Here is a 26,404-nt window from a genome sequence, read left to right on the forward strand (position 1 = left end):
TGAAATAGTAGATATTTAGATAGGGTGGAGAGGATTATGTTTAGTCTTTAAGAGTCTTTTTCTTTGTTTGCATAGTTGGGAGTTAAGGGTGTGTAATTCGATCCTTGACCTATTCCTTGGTATGATCAGATATTTATATATTTTTTTGCATTCGGAGTGGAGTATAGAGTACATTGGCTTTTTCCTTAGATTGGTTTTTAGACTATTGATGTGGTGGGCCTTTTTATCCATAGTCTTCTTTTGTGAATAGCATCACCTTGATGCCTTTTCTATAAGTTTCTTAGTTATCATAAAAGCAAAAAGCCTCTGTTGTTAGAGGTTGGAAAAATTTACTGTGTTTTTCTTCAAGAGGCATGGGAGAGGTGTTAGCCGACCCCAATTTGATTGGAACTTAAGGCTCAGCTTAGTTTGGTTAGGCATAGGAGAGGGGTCGGTGAATTATGATCAGGTTCGAACTGCTGCACTTAGTCAGTTCTAATGTAAGCTTCTTATTGTGGCAGGTATATTCTAATTTATCATCAAGGATGTGATGTCTACAGTCATCTCTATTTGTATCTCTGTGTGGTTAATTACGACAACTAACATGGGTGTAGATTGTGGCCCTTTTGTTGGACATTTATATGGATTTCGTTTGGATTTTCTGTTAAATACAAGGCAGTTTGGTATGTGGTGGTAATGGGAGAGTAAGTTTCCCTTTTGGAAATGAAATTGGAGAGTCAGTTTACTCATTGGAAAATGCATTAATTGTACAAGTTGGTAGAGTTATTCATATTTAGAGCATTCTATCTAGTTCCCTATAATTACATTATTTTCTTCTCCATCTGTGGTGAAAGAGATGATTCAAGAATGGTTTTGGGCTACAGTGGGCAGACTAAGATGGTAGCGCTAGATTTGGTCCGTTTTTGCCTGATGTAGCTAATTCGAAGAGAGTGGAATAGTAGATATGTAGATGGGGTGGAGTGGACTATGTTTAGTCTTTAAGAGTCTTTTGCATAGTTGGGAGTTAAGGTTGTGTAATCCGATCATTGACCTATACCTTGGTATGATCATATATATATATATATATATATATATATATATATATATACAGAGTTAGTCTCAAATGAGGGAGTCCTTATTTTAGTTAAAATGCGGACCTCCTCATTTCTCCCATTTTCTTATCGAATTTCGATGATCCGAGCCGCTCAATGTGTTCAGAATGTGATTTTAAAGGTACCCGCAGGAAATCGACAAAAAAAATGACCGTGAAGGGCTTCATCCGAGCAGTTTTTGTTTGAACCGTTTGATAAAAAACAAACAAAAACTGCTCGGATGAAGCCCTTCCCGGTTATTTTTTTTGCTGATTTCTCGCAGCTACCCTTAAAATCACGTTTTGAACACATTGAGCGGCTCGGATCATCGAAATTCAATCGGGAAAGGGAGGTCCGCATTTTATTAAAATGAGGTGGTCCTTACGGGAGACTGACTATATATATATATATATATATATATATATATATATATATATATATATATATATATATATATTGCATTCGGAGTGGAGTATAGAGTACATGGGCTTTTTCGTTTGATTGGTTTTTAGACTATTGATGTGGTGGGCCTTTTTATCCATAGCCTTCTTTTGTGAATAGAATCACCTTGATGCCTTTTCTATAAATTTGTTGGTTATCATAAAAGCAAAAAGCCTCTGTTGTTAGAGGATGGAAAAAGTTATTGTGTTTTTCTTCAAGAGGCATGGGAGAGGTGTTAGCCGACCCCAATTTGATTGGAACTTAAGGCTCAGTTTAGTTTGGTTAGGCATAGGAGAGGGGTCGGTGAATTGTGATCATGTTCGAACTGCTGCACTTAGTCAGTTCTAATGTAAACTTCTTATTGTGGCAGGTATATTCTAATTTATCATCAAGGATGCGATGTCTACAGTCATCTCTATTTGTTTCTCTGTGTGGTTAATCATGACAGCTAACACGGGTGTAGGTTATGGCCCTTTTGTTGGACATTTATGGGGATTCTGTTTGGATTTTCTGTTAAATACAAGACAGTTTGGCATGTGGTGGTAATGGGAGAGTAAGTTTCCTTTTATGAAATGAAATTGGAGAGTAAGTTTACTACTTGGAAAATGCATTAATTGTACAAGTTGGTAGAGTTATTCATATTTAGAGCATTCTATCTAGTTCCCTATAGTTACATTATTTTCTTCTCCATCTGTGGTGAAAGAGATGATTCAAGAATGGTTTTGGGCTACAGTGGGCAGACTAAGACGGTAGCGCTAGATTTGGTCTCTCTTTGCTTGATGTAGCTAATTCGAAGAGAGTGGAATAGTTGATATTTAGATGGGGTGGAGAGGCCTATGTTTAGTCTTTAAGAGTCTTTTTCTTTGTTTGCATAGTTAGGAGTTAAAGGTGTGTAATCTGATCCTTGTCCTATTCCTTGGTATGATATATATATATATATATATATATATATATATATATATATATTTTGCATTCGGAGTGGAGTATAGAGTACATGGGCTTTTTCCTTTGATTGGTTTTTAGACTATTGATGTGGTGGGCCTTTTTATCCATAGCCTTCTTTTGTGAATAGCATCACCTTGATGCCTTTTCTATATGTTTGTTAGTTATCATAAAAGCAAAAAGCCTCTGTTGTTAGAGGTTGGAAAAATTTACTGTGTTTTTCTTCAAGAGGCATGGGAGAGGTGTTAGCTGACCCCAATTTGATTGGAACTTAAGGCTCAGTTTAGTTTGGTTAGGCATAGGAGAGGGGTCGGTGAATTGTGATCATGTGCGAACTGCTACACTTAGTCAGTTCTAATGTAAGCTTCTTATTGTGGTAGGTATAATCTAATTTATTAGCAAGGATATGATGTCTACAGTCATCTCTATTTGTTTCTCTGTGTGGTTAATAATGACAAACTACTTCCAGGTGTGCTTGTAAGTTTTTTTTTTTTGGATGAGCACAATTTTATTGAAAAAGCCCAAACGCATACAAAACTAAAAGGGGCATACCCCAGTATAACTATCTATTCACAAACTACTTCTGCCAAAAACCTCGCACCACTCAACACCATATACAAAACAGCACACATTTACAAAGAAAAAATTCCGTTGGGCAAGCTCCATAAAGTCCCTATGGACTTATTCAGCATTGATGCCTTCACTTTACTTCTAGAGCTCAGAAAATCTCCAACAGCATTCACAAGCTTAAGAGAGACTTGATCAACTAAAAAGGTTTTACCTTGAAACACTCTGCGATTTCTTTCCATCCAGATAACATAGACAGCAGCATCAAGAACACATCTTTTGACCAGATTAGAGAATCCTTTGCCTTTCACATTCACGATAAACCAATTCACCACATCAAGCCATCTGCTAGGGATACCAGAATTGGGGATTCTTCTCCAAGCACCAAACCAAATGGAAGATGAGAAGGGACATAGGAAGAAAAGATGGTGGTGGGAGGACTAGCTTGCCACTATTGCACAACACACAACTATCCTGTATCCTCATTTCCCAGCTGACCAATCTATCTCTTGTGCTCAATTTATGTTGCACAGCTAACCATAGCATAAAGGACCACCTGGGAGCAATGTTATTAGACCAAACCACTGTTGCCCATTTTAGAATAGGAAGCCTACTTCTAACTACTCCCCAAGCTGAATTGAGAGAGAATTTGCCACTAGGATGAGGCAGCCAAATCACAGAGTCATCACATGTACAGTCAGGTCTAAAGTCAGGGGGGGTAAGATTCATAGTTGTCTGAGTTACCCTATTTCTGATTCTGGGCCATCTTGAGTTACCTTGGCAAATGATGGAAGATACTTTAGCTTGTAGAGACCTTCCCAGATTGAAAAATACATCATTCCCAAATCTATTATAGAGGGGCCCCAAGGGGTGCCAGTATTTATGCCAAAGGAAGTCCCCTGCCCATTACCAATTCTATATTGAATCAAGGGCTGCCCCAACTCTCTAATGCTGAAGCTGAATAGCTTTCTAACAGTCCATGATGCATCATTCGGGGTGTCCATGGACCACAAACTTCGACGTTTTATGATGTAAGTTGTAGTATCTCGAGAAACCTAAAAATTTCTAGCCTATTTTTTTTTCCTCCGATTAGTTTTGCTTTATCCTTTGGTTTCAGCTATGATCTGGCTCATAACATTTTCGGTCAATATATTTTTACTTCCAATTTTCTAAAATAACATATTACTTGTGGCGGCTGCACCTTTTGTGCTTTTTGGCCGAGGATTGACCAAAATTCTAGGCCGTATGTCCAGAGAGAAAACAAATTCAATTTTGAGAGTTGTTGTATAACATTTCTTAATCGAAAATGAAGTCATGTCTACCTTGTTGATGGTTTCCTAGTACAGTGGACTGAAAGCCATTGTAGGCCAGACCAAGAGCAAGAATGGCAGGGGAAAATCGAAGGATGCTGAAGATTCTCTAGTTCCAATTGTTCGTATAGAGGAGGATATGTTTATTTTGGTGGATGATGTATTACTACTAGTTGAGAGAGCCACCTTGGAACCCTTGCCTCCAAAGGATGGTAAGGGTCCTCAGAATGGAATGAAGGTGAGCTTTGTGAACATATTGTTAAAAATTTATTGAATGCTGCAAATTTTTTCTGAATTTTTTTGCTATGTTACAGTATTCTATGCTTCTATAATCTATTGAATGCTAATGATGGTGTCTGAGACTTTGTTCCACCTATAATCTCTTGGTACATGTAGTCCTCCTTTCCTACATATACCATGTAATTACTAGGGCTACCTAAAGGTAGCAACCTCTAGAGAGACATAAAGTAAATTCATCAGTGGTCCACCTTTGAGATTCGGACCATAGACCTCTCTAAGAGATGTTCCACGTCCTTGTCACTTGAGCTAGCCCCAAATGGTTATGAATCTTGATGTAAGCTAGTAAGAGTTTCTGCTTTTTATGGTATCATCAAACAATGGAATGGTAAAAAGTATAATCACATGATGTTAGCTTGAGTCCTATCTTTTGGTACTTCCAAAGGGTTATATTCAGAATTCGAGTCCTCAATTTTTTCCCTGCACCAAAACCTATATGAATTGAAATAAGTCTGGTTTCGTATCAAGATTAAACTTCTAAAGCGGGATAAATTTTCACTCTCACCAGTTCTGAAAATTGCAATTGCGGCCTCACTCTCACTAGTTCTGAAATTTGGAACTGCGGCCTTGTGGATTCTTGTAGTTAGTGTTTATCATCTCAAATCTGGTTTTTGTTTATATTGTTTTTCTACTTATCCTATTTTTTGAACTATGTGTTTGTTAATATGGATACATTATTTTTTGAATGGTTTGAGAAACTTATGTTGCAATGACGATAAAAAAACCCCTGTCCTTTGCCTCCAACGTGGAGGAGATGACTTTGGAGGCACAACTAAAATCTATGATGTCATATGCCACCACTAAATTGATTGTAGGGCCAAAGTTTAATTAGGTGATCCTAACGATGTGCTTCTAAATCTTATGAATCTATGATTATGATCATGATATTTATTCCGGTTAGAAAAGCTCAACCCATAACGTCTCCTTAAAACCCAGGTATTAAGGAGAGAGAAGCTAGGGCCTTATAACCAGCATAGATGGGGCTTTTCCAGGCGATATGGGACACAATCCAACACACCCTTTGGCCCACAAAGCATGGCAACCAGACAACGGTTCACCAACGAAAGGCCCAACCAAAGCTCTGATACCATGTTAGAAAAGCTCAACCCATAAAGTCTCCTTAAAACCCAGGTATTAAGGAGACAGAAGTTAGGGCCTTATAACCAGCATAGAGGGGGCTTGTCCAGACGATGTGGAACACAATTCAACAATTCCAAATTCATTTCTAAATTCTTGAACAACATTTCATTCTTTAAGTACTAAAGATAGGCATCTTATCAATAATCTTACTGTTCATCCTCAAGTTTTGTCTTTCTGTGCAAAATAAATACACCTTAAATCTATTGTGGGTTTGCTTATTAATGATCCATACTATTTATCTGTTTGGATGGCAATACACAAGCAACAATGCACATGTTTGGGCGCTGCCAATTATGAGTGAGTATGCTTCATCGATTAACCTCTTTTTTTCTAACAATGTTGCTTCGGCTAATCCTGTTTTAACCATCTATGGTTCATTTGTTTGAATGTTCTTTGTTGTTAAATGGCTTTTGGGCGTGCCTTATAGCTAGGTCTTTTTCATTCTAAGTTATTACCTCCTCTCTAGTCTCAACTCTCTCTCACGCTCTCAATAGGCCCATCTCTTTCTACCCTTTCCACAGCTAACCAACATTCTCTCCCTCTCTCTCGAATTTCATTGCTACTAGTATTTTCATCAAACCCATGGTTCTACTGACACCTATCCAAACCATCTTCATCGACATAAAATATTACAGAACATGGGTTCAATCAAGTTTGTCTTTAGTATGACGTATAAGGATTTCGTTGCTTATTGTATTTGTTGTAGTTGCTTTACGATCTTGATAACCATGGCCATGGTTGGAAGGTTAACTAAATAAGAAAATACGGGATTGCGCAAGTGCATTTTTATACTGTGCTGATATTGTAAATGTGCATTGATTCTGGATTTTGCATTTTGCGTTGGAAATGTGCAAATTAAAATCGGCTAGACTTAAAAAGGTTAAAGCAATATAGATATCATTAGTCTCTTCTTTTCTTCGTATTACCCTATGTTTTGTTCTTCTTGAGTTCAATTATTTGTGGATTGTTTGTGTTTCTATTTTTCTTAATCAACCGCCACAGCCATTTGTAATCAACTGCTAAAAAAAGGTGTTGGTGAGCTACTCAAATTTTGCGATAAAGTTCAACCATTTGGAATGTTCTACAAATCTCTAGTTGTTACTTGTGTGGAAGAGGGGCACTTAGCTTCTAGGGCCGATTAGTCGGCGCTTGGAGATTAGTGGATTTTTCTATTTTCTGTTATGTGTCATTTATATATTTTGTTAGCAAAATTAGGGCTTTGACATGTGTTATGTGTATATATTTTGTTTGAAGAACACATAATACTGTTACACAATGTACCCTAGATACTTTTAGAAAATTGCCGCCTACGCGATTAATTGGTGATGCGGACTAATGTAAGAATACCTAATTATCTCCTAGACCTTAAAATCTTGGCATTGGGTGGGAAAGTTTTTGGCTTCAAAAAACTTGGAATTGTGTGAGATTTGGTGTGTTTTTCATGGATTGTGGTCTTTTAATGTTTGTTTTGGATGGATATGTAGTATTTGATTGTTGCGCTGCTCCTCCGATTCCTCCCTAGTCCCCACAGCTTCCTCCTCTCCCTGAAAATTCCACCGTCGTACGTTATAAACTCCCTCCGTCCCATTTTTGATAGCCTCATGCGAAAAAGTGCAATTTTTGGATTAAAAATAAAGTATTTCTGTTCATAACTAATTGAGATCTTTAATTTGGTGCAAAGAGACTCAAAAAATAATGTACGCAAAGTAGTTTATTATTTTATCAGAAAATTTCACGTCTTTTCGTAGAGAGCTTTCATTTTTGGACTGAGGTAGTATGTGGATATATATGTATATTGTATATGTATCAATGCACTTGTAATAAAAGAACCTAGCATGGTAAGCCAAGGCATAGTGTGAAATTACATTATTGTCCTCCGAACTTTTCGTTTTCGTTTTGCCCTTGCAAGTGTTGGTGTTTGGGTAGCTTTGGTATTTGACGTTACACCTGCAAACGCTCGAGAGCGATAGAAGCGAGAGAGACGATGATCCGTCCTCCGGCTTTCACTCTCTAAATTTGTACTCCGTTTCTTGATTTCACTGAATTTTTGTGCTTATTGAGCAAACTGATCTGTACTTCTCAACATCACGCCATTGTTGTTACTGCTGCTGCCGTCTTTGAAGGAGACTTCAGCCCTGTTTTCGGTTGCTTTGTCGACAAAGCTTTACAGATCAATTATTCTTCAAGGCTGTGCGAACTGGGGTGAGATTATTTCTAGGGTTTCAATCATCAGTATGAGGTGTGTTTCTTGTTCTCTATTTCTTCCAATAGCTGATTGATTAACCTTTGTTCCCTACTGAATGCCCGATCTTCAATTTTTTCTGCTCCCTTGATCGGTAATCGGAGAAGAATCAAAACTATTTTCGGGCTTATTGCACCTATTGAAGCAAAGAGTCATTTTTAGGGAGTCCAAATACAAAGGTACGGTTTCAATCTTCCTTCGTTAGCTCGAGATAATTAGTTTAGGGTTTACAAGATTATGCATTTAAACAATTTGTATTTACATAGTACTTTAATCGAGGTATTAGCTTTCATTCGGATAACATATCGAGCCATTTGGGTACTTTAATCGAGGTATCAGCTTTCATTCGGATAACATATGGAGCCTTTTGGGTTGATTTAGTCGGATAACAAGCTCGATGGAATTTTAGCAAAAAGAAAGAGGACAATTCGACACTACATCATATCTTTACATTCCTAACAAAGGAACTTCTCGCAACCGTTATCACACAACTACCAAATCCGGAAACCAAAATCTTGCAAATACCTATTCTTCAATGATCTGACCAAGGTTTTCAAATCGGGATACGTATCGTGTATCGGTTTTATGATTTTTCGTATCGTATCGGGATACGTATCGAGTATCGTAAGATACGGTAACAAAAGTTAATTTACACTAATTAATTATAAATACATTGCAATAAACTACAAATTGATAGGACATATGAAAAAGAAAAGCATTTAGGATGCAAAATAACACATCTTAGGCCATCTAAAGTGTTCCAAAAGAGTAAGGTGTACCAAAAGATCAAGTATTAGAGACTGACATCCTCTATCCACCTTAATTGCATGATTCATAACCATTTACTACTAATGTGCTAACTTAAAAGCTCAAAAGTCAAAAGTAACAAGTAAACCAAAAAAGAGATTTGAAAACAAAAAAAAAAAAGGGTCGGTGGTGGACTGGTAGGTGAACATGAATAATGGAGTCAAAGAGGACCAGTGGGCATGTACAAACTGTGCTCCTTTCATAAAGGCTCTGGACTCAGTGGGCTTTTACTATATATATATATATATATATATATATAAAGGGTCGGTGCTGTCTGCTGCTACTGTGTATATAATATATATATATATATATATATATATATATATATATATATATATATATATATATATATGTTACACACATACTACTTGCATAAAGCAACAAAAACAGAGCAGTAGAACCGACTTTACCCAAAAACAAAAAAAAACAGAGCACTCACCCTCTCCAAGTCTCAAAGAAAAGGGCAAAGCATTCAGAGATCGAATGAAAGGAGCACAGTTTCAGAGATCAGATGAAAACCATACCTCTCAGTCAACGAAAAGGGCAAAGCTTTCAGAGATCGGAGAGGGATCGGAGAGTAGCAGTCGAAGAGAGGAATCCTTTCACCGTCGATTACGTCAGAGATCGGAGAGTAGCAGTCGGAGAGTGGAGTCGACTAGGGCTTAGGAGTCGTCCATGATGTATCTCAGTGGGTAAAAGAGTAAAGGTATGGCCCGTATGAGATCAAATTGAATCGGGGGTTTAAAAAGGTAAGTTTTTACAGTGTTATGAAATCGTACGATACCACCTCGTATCCCGATACGTATCGACTCGTACGATACTCCAAGCTTAGCGTACGATTTCTGTTCAAATACGGTACGACGGTCGATACGTATATATTTGTATACGATACGATACGTATCGTACGATACGTATCGCGTAGCGTACGATTTTGACAACACTGGATCTGACTTCTCTGTTGCTGATTTTGGATTTCTTAAAAGTATGCATTCTACATGTTCGACAAAATGAGAAAGACATACACACGCATGGATAGCCCATTTTACCAAATGGTTTTGTGCAATCTATAGAGCCTTAAATGCCATATTACAGAATGTATTTGCGAAATACTAATTGCTTTTATTTTCATACTGTTATAATGCCTGCCCTTGGTTTTGTCCCTTTCTCTCTCTTTTTTACGTTCATTTGAGTACATTATAAACAAGACATACATTGGTTTCAGGTCACTGAAGCCCATATTGAAGAGTTTGAAGCAAATTATATTGAAGAGTTTGAAGCAAATTATAGAGGATTTGATTCGGAGAAGAATGATTTGATTGAGTTGTATAATAAGTACAAGGGTCACATGAAAGGAGACATTGTATATGAGTACTGTACTTCATAGCTATAGCTTTGTCATTTTGCTTTATATAGTTCTTTTCCTCCACAGGTGCCGAGCCAGAATTTTCGATAAGTGGGGTCGAAAATTTGAACTATGTATGATTCACTTTTTCTAGTTGCTATTTGAAAGGAACAATCAAATTAACAAGTTAATCAAAAAGTGAATATATATTAATAACAAGAACAATGAAATGCTATTCACGTTGGGGATTTTTGCGGGTGGAAATTCTATTTTGACTCCTCTTTTTTCCTAAGTACAAAATCCTTATATATGGGTTGGGGCAAAAATGAATTTTAAAAGGGGGGTCAAATGAGTAAAAATTGAATGAAACTTGTACCAATCTCTAAAAAAATTTGGGAGGCAGCGGGGTCAGCTGCCCCCCTTGACTCTTAATCCCTCCGCCCCTGTCCACAGGCTCTTCTGTTCAATGCTTTGCTCAGATCCCAAGTTGGACTCGCATCGATTCAAGAATATTCTTGACAAGGCAATAACTTCAGGTAAGGGTTTGTATTTACCTTTACTCATATGAGGTTTGGTTATGAATTGGGGAAATTTATGAACCTGAGGGCTGAGATTATTATTTTGGAGACCATTCACCTTGTTAGCTGAAAAAAGGAAAAGGTAAAATGTCCAAATACCAAATAGTAAAGGAATAACTCTGAGTCTTGCAGCTTAAGCACGTCCAGTGAGTTGGCCCTTGGTTGTTCTACAACGGTGTTTGGTACCGTCTTTTTGTGTTTTTACTGTCTTCACTTTCATGAAACGTGAATAAACATGTTTGACGAACTGTTTTTGAAACTTCTTTAAAAAAGTCCCCTTCTTAGGATCACCGAAAAGATGTTCGCAATTTTTTGAAAATTGTTTTGCAAAAAGGAAAGAAATCATGTGGATTCTAGAACATTGCACGTTTTCGACCTTTTCATTATTTTTGTTTCTGAAGACATGGAAAAGAAGATTTTTCCTCCATGCTGGTGACATACTGACATCTAAAAGTTTTGATAGTCTTAATGCAGTTTTCTTTGTGTTCAATGTTTTTCATGACAATCTCTCTCTCTCTCTCTCTCTCGTGTAGGAGATCTGCAGTCAACCAAAGCATATCATACGCCCACACTAATACTTCTTTTTTGTTTTGTTTGTGTTTTTTTTTTTTTGGGTCATACGCCCACACTATTACTTCTTTTTTGTTTTGTTTGTGTTTTTTTTTTTTTTGGGTGTTCTTTTCCATTGTTTGCGGGTTTAAGAATTCTTTCTAGTCCTACTTGTGTGGTGCTTTTAATTTGACATTTTCCTCTTCTCAATTGATTGTCAATTTGGCTTTATGTTTCATTATTCTAGATGGTAGCATGGTCTTGTTGTTGGATGTGGAAAAAGAAATCTTTTGCTTTCATGTGAAATGAAATCAATAATATTGAAGTATCTAGATTCATGTACAAGTTGTAGGGTGAAAAGTTAGCATCATATTTTTCTCCCTATGTAGTGTGTTCTGTTTTGTGCTCTTTACTATCATACTGCTCTAAATTGATACTCTACATCCATGGTAAAACAAAAGGGTTTCAGTTGTGCTTCAAAGCATGACAACCTATAGCTTGCTTATTTTACATTTTACGTGTTCATCACTGTAAGGAAATGAAGCAACGGCTGCCAATGTAATCGAAGCAAAACCCTATAACACAACAAAGCAAAAAAAGGGGCCCAAATTTAATTGGCCCAATCACAAAGTCTATTACAACCTATAGTACAATTAACTCTCCAAAATTTTCATTGACAACCTCTACATAAGAAACTTTAACTTCAAATACAAATTCATATAAATTATAGCATATATAGGAACTCTCACTGACCATTGTGATTTCATATTATGGATAGTCCATTTTTATATGAAAGGACCTCAAAAGAAGACATCATGATTATACTGTATGAAACTTGTGATTAATTTTTGCTCGTCTAGAAGTACCCTTGTAGGAACACAGTTTGGGATCCTAAGATAGAAGACATGCACACCCAACTTCGTTTTGGGCATTTTGAATTTTGAAAGTTGGGTCTCTTTGTAGCAACAAGTTTCTTACTTTCATGGCTTGGTTTGTTTGCTACCATGTTTTCTCATGAAGATTGAGTGGAAGGAAACAACAAAGTGCATAACTCCCTGTGAAAATAGCTCAAGCTAATGAAGGTAATCCATGTAGTATGGTTTACGTTGTGCGTGTTTATTTCTTTGACCAATTATGGAAATTCCATTATTCTAACAGGTACCCAAGCTTGCAATGTGGCTCTCGGTAGATTTTTCTGCTTTGGCAGTAAAATGGACCAGGACAAGTAAAACTTTTTTCATTTTATTTATTTCTGGAATGATATCATCGCAAGAGGGGTCTACATAGATCAGCTCTCATTGTTTACCTTGCTTTATTTCTTGCACTGAGATCACTGATTGTGCTCGGAAGAGAAACAGAAAAGTGCAACCAGAGAAGATGGCTAAAGTTAGTTTTATTTCATGCGCACAGTTAGAGGCAAAGGAATATGTAATGTCATTGAATTGAGTGCAAAGTTGAATAAATCAAACTGGCAAAACATGAGTGCTTCAGCTTCTTCAAAAGCTTGATAACTCCTTTTGAGAAATTAAGCATAGTTTCAGTGTTTGATAGTTTCCACCTTCCAAATGCAACTGCATACTGTCATAGGAATAATGGGTTTACTCCATTTTTGTACCTTTATTTTCTCACGAGTTTTACATTTGGATAGATAGGTTTGTATTCATTTTAGACTTTTTTAAGGTTTTATTTGGGTCTTCAATTTATCAAACGAAATAGTATTCTGCTAATTAGTCGTACTATGGAGTATGGATTGTTATTCTTTTTAACTCTATCAGGCATTTTTTTGGCCGGCAAGACTTGCTCATCTATATAGACTATATTCTTGTGATTCATGTACTGTGAAGATCATATTCTCAAATTTAATTTCTCATGAGTTTATATAGCAAAAGGAAATGAAGTAATATCTATGAGACATTAGTAAGCTCTCTTGCTTATGTATATTTTATAAGTTAATATGTATTTAGAGACAGCTACAAATCACAGAGCCTGCTCTTCTATTTTGGAATGTCACATGGAAAAACACATCTCATTCCCATTTGGTTACTTGTATTTTTGCCAACTCCAAGCAGTTTGCCAACTCCAAGCAGTTCAAAAATGTCTGCTAAGAGGCTAATGATTTTTGGTTATGCTGCACAGATAAGATCTATCATGTCAGATTTTCAATGTCAGCTCATCATTGGTGGGCTTTGAGGGTATAATGTTAGCTTTATTCCTCTTCAAGAGGCCAAACAGTTAGTTAATGACACTACTGTCATTTTTGTTCTCTGTTTCTTTTCTCTTCAACTCATAAATCTTTGACGGCTACGAGATGCTGCTGGCTAAGTAATGCATAGCTTAGCTTCCAATGGTATAGATTTAGAGGGTGTTTCCACTAACAAAAAAAGAAAAAAAGAAAAACGAAGGCTTATCAAAAGTGTGATGGCAAACTGTAGTCGAAATTGCAACCAGACAGGACCTTGATACAACTGTAAACTAGAAAAGTTAGGGCGGATTTGTTTATCCCAAGAACTTGACTCTTTACTGTATTAAATTGCTGCACTGAGTCAACTTCCAGGGAGAGTAATGGTACGTGAACATCTTACCTATTTAGAGACACAATAACAGGGCTCACGCATGTTATGGAATGGAGTTGGGGTTCCTTCGATGCCCGGTCACAACAAGCTGCTGCGAGGCCCATTTCAGGTCCATCTGGGGCCTACAAGTTCTATCCGAACTGCTCATTTTTTCAAACCGTTGAGTTGGTGTTACTTGTCAAAATTTGTATTGATTGGGTAATGAAAGTCGCATGGAATGATCACTGCCTTTGCATCTATACAAAGGGTAGAAATTTTCAACTTTTTTGCTAATCAAATAGGGTGGAGGAGGGGGCAACTAGGCATGACAATATGGGCATGACATAGGGACTCAAAACCCGCAATGGATTTCTAAAGAGACCAAAGAGTCACAACAACTACTACCACCTTACCCACTGAGGGAGATTAGAGGCAGGGTGAAGGGGCATCGTAAACACAGCGCGGAACTACTCCAGGGCGCCCAAACCTTGGGGAGTGACCCACTGACCACCAAGCTAACAAATGCCAAGAGGATATTTCAGTTGATTCAACTCAACCGCCACCATCACCATGAACAAAACTATTTTATGAACCCAACATAAAGCATGAATTGAATTATTTAGACACGAGGGGTGAGACAGGGATCTGAATTTCTTGTAAAGAGAAAAGAACAGATGGAATATGCAGATTGTCCCCAAAAGTAACTTCAAATTAAAAGATGAATCTGGATCTACCGAATGTTTTCACATGTAGCTAGGTATTTGATTTAAAACACAAAATTGGAGCAAAAGGCTTAGGAGAGATCCGATCCAGGACAATTACAAAGGCCATAATGAGGTCAGGGTCGAATCCCGGTTGAACCACAAGACAAAACACATCGTCGTTCAACAACATTGTTGTGTTGTTCACCCTCTTCCTAGTTATTTTGGCCACCAACGTGCCACTGCCGCTTGTGATCTTGCAATTTCTCCGGCTAAATGATCCCTCTACCTTGAAATCTGGTGTTGGGTATTTATACTTGTTGGCTCCTCCTCCTGATGACGATCCCATGAAAACTTCTGCTTCATATTCCCTTCGGTTGCTATGGATCATCGATCGGGACCTTCTCATTGTGAACTCTCTGAACTTTGGGCTTTTTCTGTATCCTTGATCTCCTCTATACGCATTCCACTGATATTGCATACTCAACATCTGCAAGTTCATAGTTAAGGATACTGTTAGATGTTACTAAGATGGAACGTATGGTTATCTATACAAATCTGGTACGTGCATTATACTAATAATGCGGTCGAGGGGTCGATTACAATGCAGGTTGGGGCGACGCATCATCTTGCGTGTATTATAGGGGATCTCAACGTACACTATCTATGGGTATTATGCAACAAAGGACGATATTTCATAACTGCAGCCGTACCTAATGCCGTACTAGAATCTCTTAGTAACCTCCTCAAGGAATTACTTTAGTGCCTCTAAATAGTCTTAATATTTTAAAATTGTAATAAATTTCTAGATCTGCCACTGCCACTGCATGAGGTTTACGTGCATACCTGAGGTTTCAATGTAAGCAATGGCTTCCCATGTCCATCCATAAGCACAACCCCTCCTCCACCACCCCGACATTCCTTCCTTGTGTAGTTGTCTACCCGGAAAGCCAACCGCCCGGAGCTGTCGATAACCGTGAATCCATCAGTCCCTTGGAAAGTCATGCTCGACCTCTTCCACACGGTCAGCAGCACAGACGGACTACTACTACCACTACTACTAGTACTACTATTTAGTACCACATTCTCAAATCCTTTAGAAAAGCCTACGCACCGATTCTGATGATCACTGTCCGGATGAATCCTATACATGGTTCGAAGTTTGAAGCTAAGGAATCAGTAAGATGATGGCATTTGTGGCCTTATATTTATATATGGTCCGAATTCAATCTGTTTTACCAGCAGAATGAAGGCTTACGTGGAAAGAGAGAGATACCTTTGTTATTGTTTTTTTTTTCTTCTTCTTTTTTTTTTTTTTAAAATCGGCCGGCAAAAGAAGGGGTAGACCCTTGTTAAGGTGAAGGTGTTTTGTTGTGTTAGTTATTAGTGGAAGACAAGTTCACTTGTTTTCTCGAATAGGACCCCAGTTGCCCTGTCAGCCTTATATCATTGACCTTTACATCTGTCCAAGGGTTAGTTTGGTTGGTTGGTGAACGAGTTTGCTCCCTACACATGTGATCATGAGTTTGGCCCCAAGGGTTAGTTTTGTTATTTCTTGTGAATTCCTAATCTCGGCGTAGATGACCTTTGATTGGACCATAGAGGAGAGTAGTTGAGGTGCGCATAAGCTTGCCCGAACACTCTTAAGCGTCAAAAAAAAAAAATTAGACAATTTAAAATCACCACTTGATCGCTTCACAATTATATAGATCCTTTTTTGAAATGTAAAAAAAGAAATGAAACTGCAGGTATGATATCCTGTTACCTAATGATGTTAATGATCGGGCTAGCTCTCCAGCGGCCCCAAAATTTAGAATGTTTGACTTTCGTAAAATTCAAACATGCGATCTCACAAAGAACACCCAAGCAGTACTAAATGCTTTTTCTTATTTTCGACACACATTGATATATATGAAGGCGAGACTTACATACACACACACACACACACACACACACACACACACATATATATATATATATATATATATATATATATATACATACAGTCAGTCTCAAATGAGGGAGTCCTTATGTTAGTTAAAATGCGGATCTGCTCATTTCTCCCATTTTCCGATCGAATTTTGATGATCCGAGCCGCTCAATGTGTTCAGAACGTGATTTTAAGGGAACTCGCCTGAAATCGGCAAAAAAAATGATCAGGAAGGGCTTCATCCGAGTAGTTTTTGTTTGAACCGTTCGATAAAAAACAAACAAAAACTGCTCGGATGAAGCCCTTCCCGATCATTTTTTTTGCTGATTTCTCGCGGGTACCCTTAAAATCACGTTCTGAACACATTGAGCGGCTCGGATCATCGAAATTCAATCGGGAAAGGGAGGTCCGCATTTTATTAAAATGAGGTGGTTCTTACGGGAGACGGACTGTATATATATTGTGTGTATGCATGTGGCGTATGAATAATAACATGCAGTTCTAAGTACTTTTTCCCCTTGCACTATGAAAAAGTAGTCTAGTAAGATCCAATTAATTGAGAGACAGACCTAGCAGGATTCCAAGGCACGCGATCGAGCATGAGATCAGACTTGGAATTTAGTCGAAACCAAAGAATGTTTTCATGTTTTATTCTTCTGACCTGATATATATACCAAATTCATTCATCACTATTTATTTCGTATGAAAATCAGTAGCAATACACACCCCTTAAAATTAAAGATATACTATATGCACCTATTTTATAGTTTATTCATAACATTTTAGTGTGTTTCGTAACTTTTGTTCAAGAAGTCATAACCTTTCAGCAGTACGATTCGTAACATTTTCATTATGATTCATAACATTTTGGTGTATCTCGTAACCTTTATACGATTCGTAACTTTTTAGCAATACGATTCGTTATATTTTCTCTATAATTCATAACATTTTGGGGAGTGCATATGATACACACCCAAATAAGAGGTGTGTATTGTAGTCTTTCCCTCGCTTTGTTTGTTAGATGTTGATATCGCATTGTGTCAACATTCTCTAAACCCTAGTAAAGTAATGCTACAAACACACATATTCAAAATGATGTAGATGTGTTTGGAGACATTTGATGCACATCGGCCCGGCACAGTGGCCGCACGATATATGCGGAATCCACACGCATCAACCGATCGTGAACACTTTTGTGTTAAGGATCTGTATTCATACATACGTGTCTCAAACATTTCGGTTCCTATTTGGCACCTTTTTTTATTATCTTAATTTGGCCCCTTTATTTTGGTCGTGTCGTTTTGCATTTGCGTTCGGTTTGTGCAGTGTTAGGGTGGCAGGACAAAATCTTTTCCCATGATAAAAACACATCAAATACGTGAAAACGTTAGTTTTTCTTCCCCTTTAGAAGTTCAATTTTGTCAAACTAATTCCAATTCCAATCCTAATTTAATTTCCAAAATTTTAAATACCAAATCCTAGCTACCTACTTCGCAAGTTCTTGTCCAGTTAATTAATAAGTTGACCCCAATATCAAGCAAATAAGAAAATAGTCACACCAAATTCTTATTTACATTAATCTTTACTCAACTAAAAGGGTCACATATCATTTGAAGCTCATAAATAAAATTAAGAGTTGTAGTTAAGTGAATTGGGTCACAAATCACTTCAAGCTCGTAAATAATTTTTTGGGTCGATCATAATTTTTTTCTTTTTCTTTTTCTTTTTTTGTAGTCAAGCGTATTAAATGACGTAGACATGCCTATTTCGGAATTCAAGAATTTGATCCCAAATGGTAGTTTGATATTCGTGTTGTTAGGCCGTACTACTACATAGAAGTTCATTTTGGAAAAATAGTTCATCTTCGGCCGCCGCTATCTTCATGTCGAATTGGTAGTTTGATATTCATGGTGTTAGGCTGTCTACTACCACATAGAAGTTCATCTTGGAAAAATAGTTAATCTCTGGCCCCCCGCTATCTTCATGTCGAATTGGATTCATTTTAATGTGTTGCCGTGTTGGGTCGAAAAATCTCACCCCTAGTTTCATCGACTATTAATCCGTTCATTTTCAATATAAATGTCAACCGACAGCAATAAGATTAAATATATCAAAAAATTAAGAACCTCGATCGGATTAGTTAGTCATGGCCACAGTTTCGAGTCACTAAACCACTAGCGCATAACTAGATGATCATGAATCGGAACAGTGGGGTGGGGTGGGGATCGCATGTCCACAAATCAGCACCACTTTGGGCGTCATTGGCCCATTTTGATAATCCGGATAACATGTCCAAATAATAAACATATCCCGTGAATTGTGAAAGTGAAACACACGTCCCCATGAAATCATTTCTTTTAACTTCCAAAAAATTGGTATAAAGCAAAACAATAATGCTACGCGACCGTTTTGCTTGAGACACCAATCAAATGAGTAAGAGCTTCCAAAATCTCACAAAGACCAAACATAAAAAATTTGGGGGTCACAAGTCAGGGATTAGTCGAAGTGCGCACAAGTCAAAGGCGGCTCCAAAATTTTCGTTTAGTAGTGACAAAAACATAAAGAAATTTAATAGTATTCAAAGCTCTATATAATATGAACACATTTATTTTTTGAAAATTTATTGGGCCGAGGTTATATTATCTACTTACTTACAAATCTAAGCAAATTTCTCTTATGAGTAAATTAGTGCAATCAATCTTAAGAGAAAATTGAAAAACGCAATTTTAAGGGGTGCACTTAAACCCTCTCAAACCAAAGGGCACCTGGCATAAGTTGATCCGTACTTCCTGCTAAGAAAAGGGATTAGGTCCTTTGTAGGGTTTATAAACCATGTTCAATTATCTTAAGCCTTTTTTTATTCTTTTTATTTTTTTTTACCTTTTTTTATTGGTACTAAAGTTCTTGCCAATTGAATGAGTATATTGTGAAGATGTGTGGTGGTGTCAACAATGAAGTGATAAAACCAATTAACTTGTGGGGATCCGGATCCAAATGAGGTGGCACTTCCACATGAAAAGCCTAGCACGATTCTTATAGGAAAATTCTCACAAAGGATCCGGATCCAACTTGTGGGCTTTGGTATAATCGGATTGGATAATTAGCATTTAAATGTCAACATCCATTTTCAGTTTAGTTTAGTTCTGGTTCATCCTCCACCTTTCTTATCACTTCCCCTTATAATTATGTCAAAATATAAAGGCGAATAGGATTAGCTGGGATAAGTTATCCCGTCCAACGAGTGCGTTTTTGTCTTTGGGTAAAAAACTCTTGTTGGAAATTTATTATTTTAATATTAAATTTCTGTACATTTTTTGGTGCTAGACTTTACAAGTCACGTGCATATCTGTGTGAGTAGCTCTTATCTTAGCGGTTATTTGGATATCTGGGCAAATCTAGAAGAATCAAGGAGAATCTCTAATAAATCTAGAAAGAATGGGGGGCATATCTTTCATATCTATCCATATCTAGCAAATCTATCCATATCTAAGTAGATTTAGTCATTAATGGAAAATATATATTTTGGATTCATATCTATCCTATGAGATTTAGTCATTAATGAAAAGATATAGTTTGGATTCTTTCTTGCCTATATAAGGCTTGCTTGGGTGGCTTTGTATTCAAGAAGCAATCCCAACCATAGAGCCATAAGCCAACTTCTCCTAAGCACTTAGTATTTTCCTCCTGCTTGGTCCATCTTTATTCTCTAAAAAATAGCCTTTCTTGGACAAAGCGTAAGGGTGTTCTTTTATGGAGTTTTGGATTCTCCTACTTGTGCAGAGTAGATCCGAACCATACAATTTATATCCTGGAGGGGACAAGTCAAAGATTTTCTACTGCACTGGTTTGTTACCGTAGAGGGCTTGAATCTCCTTAAAGAAAGCAAGATTTCCGCGACTCAGCCTGTTACTTTGTCCATTATAATATTTATTTTTGGTGTAAACTTTTGTAATATCTCCAACAATTTTAAGGAGATTCAAAAATGGACCAACTAGCTGAGAAACCCAATAAAAATATCGGAGATCTCAACAAGCCCTTCAAGTTCAGGGGAGCTCACTTCAAGCGATGGAAAGGCAAGGTGATCTGCTATCTCAATCTCCTCAAGGTGGCCTACATCCTACCTGAGAAGGATCCCAACAAAATCTCCACCGATGGGATGACCGATGACAAAAAATATGCTCATCTTGAACAAGTTGAGCAGTATAATGCAGATGAGTATAATTGTCAGTATTATCTTCTACATTGCCTTGCAGATCAATTTTATGATTATTATGATACTACTTACTCCACTGCAAAGAAAATTTGGAAAGCCTTGCAAAGCAAATATGATACTGAGAACCAAGTGCAAAGAAATATGCAGCTAGCCGTTTTTTCCGCTATCAAATGATAGATCGTAAATCTGTTGTGGAGCAAGTGCAAGATTTCCAAATGATTGGGGCGGAGGTACGGTCTGAAGGCATCAAAATTGGGGACAATCTTGTCATGGCAGGCATTATTGACAAATTACCACTTTGTGGAGGGAGTTCCAGAAATCAATGCGCCACAAGCAAAAGGAGATGTCCCTGGAGGCTTTGATTACCTGCATCCGAGTGGAGGAGGAGGCTAGAGGCCAAGATGCACTTATGACTCACAAGGGTAACGGACATTCCACCACTAAGGTAAATTTAGTTTTCGCAAAAAATTACTTACCCAGAGGTCAGTTTCCAAAGAATGCTTATTTAAAGCCAAATAAGAAAATTTTAAAAAATAAGGGTAAATCTCACAGTGAAATGCAAATGAGAAAAAATAATTGGAACCAAGGACCCCCTTCATAAGCACATCAAACTGGAGGGTGCTTTGTTTGTGGCAAGAGTGGGCATATTGCTCGATTTTGCAAGTTTCGAAAAATGCAGAATGCTCCACAGGCTAATGTTGCCGAGGAGCCTTTTGTGGCTATGATTACAGACATATATATGGTTCAATGTGTGGAAGGGTGGTGGGCAGACTCTGGTGCCAACAGGCATGTCTGCTATGATAAAAATTGGTTCAAAACTTATACTCTCTTTGCAGAAGAAAAAATTGTGATGCCTGGTGATTCTAGTACTACCAAGGTGCTTAGGAGTGGTGAGGTTGATTTGAAGTTTACCTCTGGAAGTGTGCTGACTTTGAAAGATGTGCTTTACACACCGTCCATGAGGAAGAATTTGATGTCCAGTTATCTACTCAACAAATCTGACTTTAAGCAGACTATGAAATCTGATCAGTTTGTAATTACTAAAAAAGGAGTGTTTGTGGGTAAGGGATATGCATGTGATGGAATGTTCAAACTAAATGTTGAGAATAATAAACCAGCTACTGTTTCTGTTTACATGTTGCCTTCCTTAAATTTTTGACATGCTAGACTATGTCATGTAAACAGTAAATATGTAGGAATCATGAATAGCTTAGGAGATTAATTCCCAGACTGAAAAAAGATTTTGACAAATGTGAAACATGCAGTAAAGCAAAAATCACAAGGAGGCCTCATAAAAGTGTTCAAAGAAATACCGAATTGTTAGAACTAATCCATACGGATTTATGTGAGTTTGAAGGAATTTTAACTTGTGGAGGAAATAGATATTTTATCACTTTTATTGATGACTATTCAAAATATACTTATGTATATTGTGTGAAACATAAAAGTGATGCATTTGACAAATTTAAAGAATTCCTCCAAGAAATTGAAAATCAATACGGTAGAAAAATTAAAAGAATTAGAAGTGATAGAGGTCGTGAGTATGAATCCTTTGGATTTAACTCTTTTGCTCAGTCTTTGGGAATTATCCATGAAATTACTCCACAGTATTTGCCTGAGCCAAATGTGAAAGAAAAAATAGAACATTAATTGACTTGATCAATGCCATGCTTATTGAAGCAGGCGCTCCCTCAAATCTCTGGGGAAAAACAGTTTTAACGGCTTATCATGTGATAAATAGAGTGCCACACAAAAAGACTAAAATTACGCCTTTTGAGTTGTGGAAAGGTCATAAGCCAAATTTGGGATATTTGAGAGTTTGGGGTTGTTTGGCCTTTGTAAGGCTTTCAGATCCTAAAAGACCCAAACTGGGTGTTAGAGTTACCACTTGTGCTTTTCTTGGATATGCAAAAAATAGTACAGCCTATAAATTTTTTGATATGGAAAATAAAATTATCTTTGAATCAGGTGATGCAATTTTTCACGAAGAAAAACCCTTTCAAACTTAAAAATGGCGGGGGTCAAGAATCTAGAGAATTGGTTTTACCTGAGCCTAGTTCTTCAACTCCTAATTTACAAAATCAAGAGAATCTTGAATTTGAACCTAGAAGGAGTAAAAGAGCTAGAGTTGAAAAAGATTTTGGCCTTGACTATCTTGCTTTTAATGTGGAGGATACTCCACTCAATTTACAATAGGTTTTGACATCACCTGATGCTGTTTTTTGGAAAGAGCCTGTTAATGATGAGATGGAATCACTAATGTCCAATAAAACTTGAAAATTAGTCGATTTACCGCCGGGTTGTAAAACTGTTGGGTGTAAATGGGTCTTACGTAAAAAGCTTAAACCGAATGGTTCTATTGATAAATATAAAGCAAGACTTGCTGCAAAAGGTTTCAGCAACAAGCTGATCTTGATTTTTTTGATACATTTTCTCTGGTTACTAGAGTAGCATCCATTAGACTGTTAATTGCAGTTGATGCAATTCATGATTTAAAAAATTTCATCAAATGGATGTAAAAATAGCTTTTTTAAATGGGAACCTAGATGAGGAAATTTACATGGATCAACCCGGGGGCTTTGTGGAGCCCGGCCAAGAAAGCAAAGTGTGTAAGTTGACTAAATCCCTATATGGCTTAAAGCAGGCGCCTAAACAGTGGCATGAGAAAATTGATTCCTACATGATTGAAAATGGTTATAAGATAAATGAGTGTGATAAGTGCATCTATTATAAATCTTGTAAAAATTCACATGTTATTGTTAGTCTATATGTGGATGATTTACTGATTTTTTGCTCTAATATGCATATTATTAATGAAACTAAAAATATGCTTAGTAGGCATTTTGATATGAAAGATCTTGGTGAGGCTAACGTAATTTTGGGGATGAAAATTACAAATACATGTGATGGTATGTTTCTCAACCAGTCGCATTATATTGAGAAAATTTTAAAAAAAGTACCATTTTGATAACTGCAAGCATGTTCTTACTCCTTTTGATCCTCATGTGCATTTATTTCCGGTTAAAAATGACATGGATATTGTTGATCAAAAAAGATATGCTAGCATAATAGAGAGTTTACGTTATGCTACTAACTATACTAGACCTAACATTACTTATGCAGTAGGAGTACTGAGCAGGTCTACTAGCAAGCCGAGTAGAGAACACTGGCTAGCCATTGATCGAATAATGAGATATTTATTTGGTACCAAAAATTATGGCTTGTTTTACAACAAGTATCCTGCAGTACTTGAAGCTTATAGTGATGCTGATTGGAATACTTTGTCAGGTGATTCACTCTCTACCACAGGATATACTTTTAATTTGGGTGGCAGTGCTATATTTTTAATTAGCAATCTATTATTGCTAATTCTACTATGGAGGGTGAGGTAATAGCATTAGCATCAAAGAGTGAGGAGGCTAATTGGTTGAGAGATTTATTAAATGAAATCCCGTTTTGGGAAAAACCAATTCCTCTTGTGTTAATCATTGTGACAGCACCGCTGCGATTAGTAGAGTACAAAACTGTTATTACAAGGGTAAATCCAGACCTATCAGAAGAAAACACAGTACTGTGAGATCTTATTTGAATAATGGCATCATAAATGTGACCTATGTGAGATCATGTGATAATCTTGCAGATCCATTAACCAAGGCCTTGGCAAGAGAAAGAGTCTGGAATACATCGAGGGGGATAGAGCTAAAGCCATTAAATTCATGAGCCACGTATGAGGATACCCAACCCAGGGACCAGAGATCCTATAACTGGGTTCAATGGGAAGAATGAATCATATGGTGGTCGTTCAAAAATGCACTGAAATTTTTTATTAAGTCCATCCCTATGGTGTGAGTGCATTTATCCTGTAATGTTGTGGAGGTTGAGTTTTTTTTTAAGAAACTCTTAATGAAATTCTGTAGCTCTTATGAGTGGGGTGTTAGAATTACAGGAGCACCCTTGACAGATTTCACCTATGTGACCATGGAGGTGGGGCCGCTTCCTATAAAAATTAGGCTTTGTTCTCAAAGACGCTCATGAAAACTGAGATTAGCATAAGGTCATAATGTGCTGGCTATTAAAGCTCATGTCAATACCTAGACTATTATGTGTGGGCAGTATTTTTTATTTTTCCTAAGCAGTCATAGTTCAAGTCGGAGACCACTATTAACTCTAGAGTAGAGATTACTATTTTAACTAAGTGAAGGTTCAATGCAGATCACACCTTCATGATGCATAATATCCCTCTTTGCCTAGAAGTCTCATTTAATATTAAAATAGGTGGGGGAATGTTGAAAATTTATTATTTTAATATTAAATTTATGTACATTTTTTGGTGCTAGACTTTACAAGTCACGTGTATATTTGTGTGAGTGGCTCTTATCTTAAAGGTTATTTGGATATCTAGGCAAACCTAGAAGAATCAAGGAGAATCTCTAATAAAATGTAGAAAGAATCGGGAGCATATCTTTCATAGCTATCCATATCTAGCAAATCTAGAGCATATGTCACACCTTCGATTTTCAACAAACTAGTAAAGGATTTCCATAAACAAAACCTCACCATAATCCATACAACATCCCAAAATAATGCAATATTTCCATTTCTGTAATTTCATTTCAATATCCAAAGTTCCCAAATGATTACATCAACGGCCCAATGGCCCAAATTTACATAAGTACAGAGTATTCGAAAGAGAGTTAAGAGTTTACAATATTTCAAGTCAAAAGGTTTACAAATAGAGTTTACAAATACATCTTCCAAAAGAGATTTACAAAGATGGATAAGTAACTTCCAATTGTTAGCTTTTAAAATGTGTCCACATCCAAGCATTCATACATGCTGGCTACTGCCCTGAGTTAGTACTTGAAAATGATGAAGGGTTTGAGCTACACTAGCCCAGCAGAAAATTCTACACTAACATTATATGCAAAAGAAATGCAAGGATGACATCAGGATAAGTACAAAAACAAGGACTATATGGTAATCAACACTCTTGACTCTATAACCTCAAGCAACAACTTAATGATCCCCGTTTAACTCACACTAGAACCATTTCCATCTTTCAAGTGTCCAATACCATCTCATCGTATGTGTCTTGAGCCGAAGCTCTTGTCGGGCCAGTTAAGGGATCCCTATACCCCCTGCCAGGCACCATACCCATCGGTAAGTCCTGAATGTAACCAGTATGAGCATTTGCTCCTGTCGGGCCAATTAAGGGATCCCGATACCCCATGCCAGGCACCCACCCATCGATGGGCCCCGAATGTTCTCGTTGTATTCGAAAGTGTTCAAGCGTTTCATACTCTCACAGTGTGTCGTTCCAATCCAATCTTAGTTCATATGATATTCGACGTCAAATTTCACTGAACAAGGACAAAAGATACAAAAATAATCCATGAACTCGACGAATACGATTAATCATGTTTCGGAGTGATTTGGAAGTGCTTAGAACAAGTTAGGAATGATCAGGGGTCAAAACGATGAAATTTGGAACAAAGGAGCAAAAACTGTCCATAAGCTCTTTTTTGCCGTATCGATACAACAATCAAACCAGAAATTTTGAAACTTCTGTTTTCTTATGGTATCGATACGGCAAAAAGCCCGTATCGATACGGTGACGTTTCGAGCAGATTTTTTGCAGATTTTCGAGGATTCGACCATGACAACAACAACAACAACAACAACAACAACAGACATGATTTCAAGGTTAGAAAACACATCTTTTA

At 37.2% G+C, this 26,404-nt stretch overlaps 2 protein-coding genes across 2 annotated transcripts in view; one reads left to right on the forward strand and one right to left on the reverse strand.

Annotated features, from left to right (window-relative positions):
- The window catches only part of LOC131324478 (vacuolar sorting protein 18-like), a 40,886-nt gene extending 27,874 nt beyond the window's left edge, over positions 1 to 13,012 (forward strand). The window contains exons 11-14 of the mRNA XM_058356453.1: positions 10,063 to 10,148; positions 10,612 to 10,694; positions 12,306 to 12,367; positions 12,444 to 13,012. Of these exons, the coding sequence (XP_058212436.1) occupies positions 10,063 to 10,148; positions 10,612 to 10,694; positions 12,306 to 12,310 (174 nt within the window). The 3' untranslated portion in view covers positions 12,311 to 12,367; positions 12,444 to 13,012. The remainder of the gene's footprint in view (positions 1 to 10,062; positions 10,149 to 10,611; positions 10,695 to 12,305; positions 12,368 to 12,443) is intronic.
- Positions 13,013 to 14,470: 1,458 nt separating this feature from the next.
- Positions 14,471 to 16,008, reverse strand: LOC131322627 (protein LURP-one-related 5-like). Its single transcript, XM_058354022.1, has 2 exons — positions 15,385 to 16,008; positions 14,471 to 15,028 (listed from the first exon to the last, which is right to left on the reverse strand). Exons 1-2 carry the CDS (start codon positions 15,688 to 15,690, stop codon positions 14,591 to 14,593), a joined length of 744 nt encoding a protein of 247 aa, XP_058210005.1. The 5' UTR covers positions 15,691 to 16,008; the 3' UTR covers positions 14,471 to 14,590.
- Between the last annotated feature and the right edge of the window lie 10,396 nt (positions 16,009 to 26,404).

This window comes from Rhododendron vialii, chromosome 4a, assembly GCF_030253575.1.
Source record: "Rhododendron vialii isolate Sample 1 chromosome 4a, ASM3025357v1".
Taxonomy (NCBI): domain Eukaryota; kingdom Viridiplantae; phylum Streptophyta; class Magnoliopsida; order Ericales; family Ericaceae; genus Rhododendron; species Rhododendron vialii.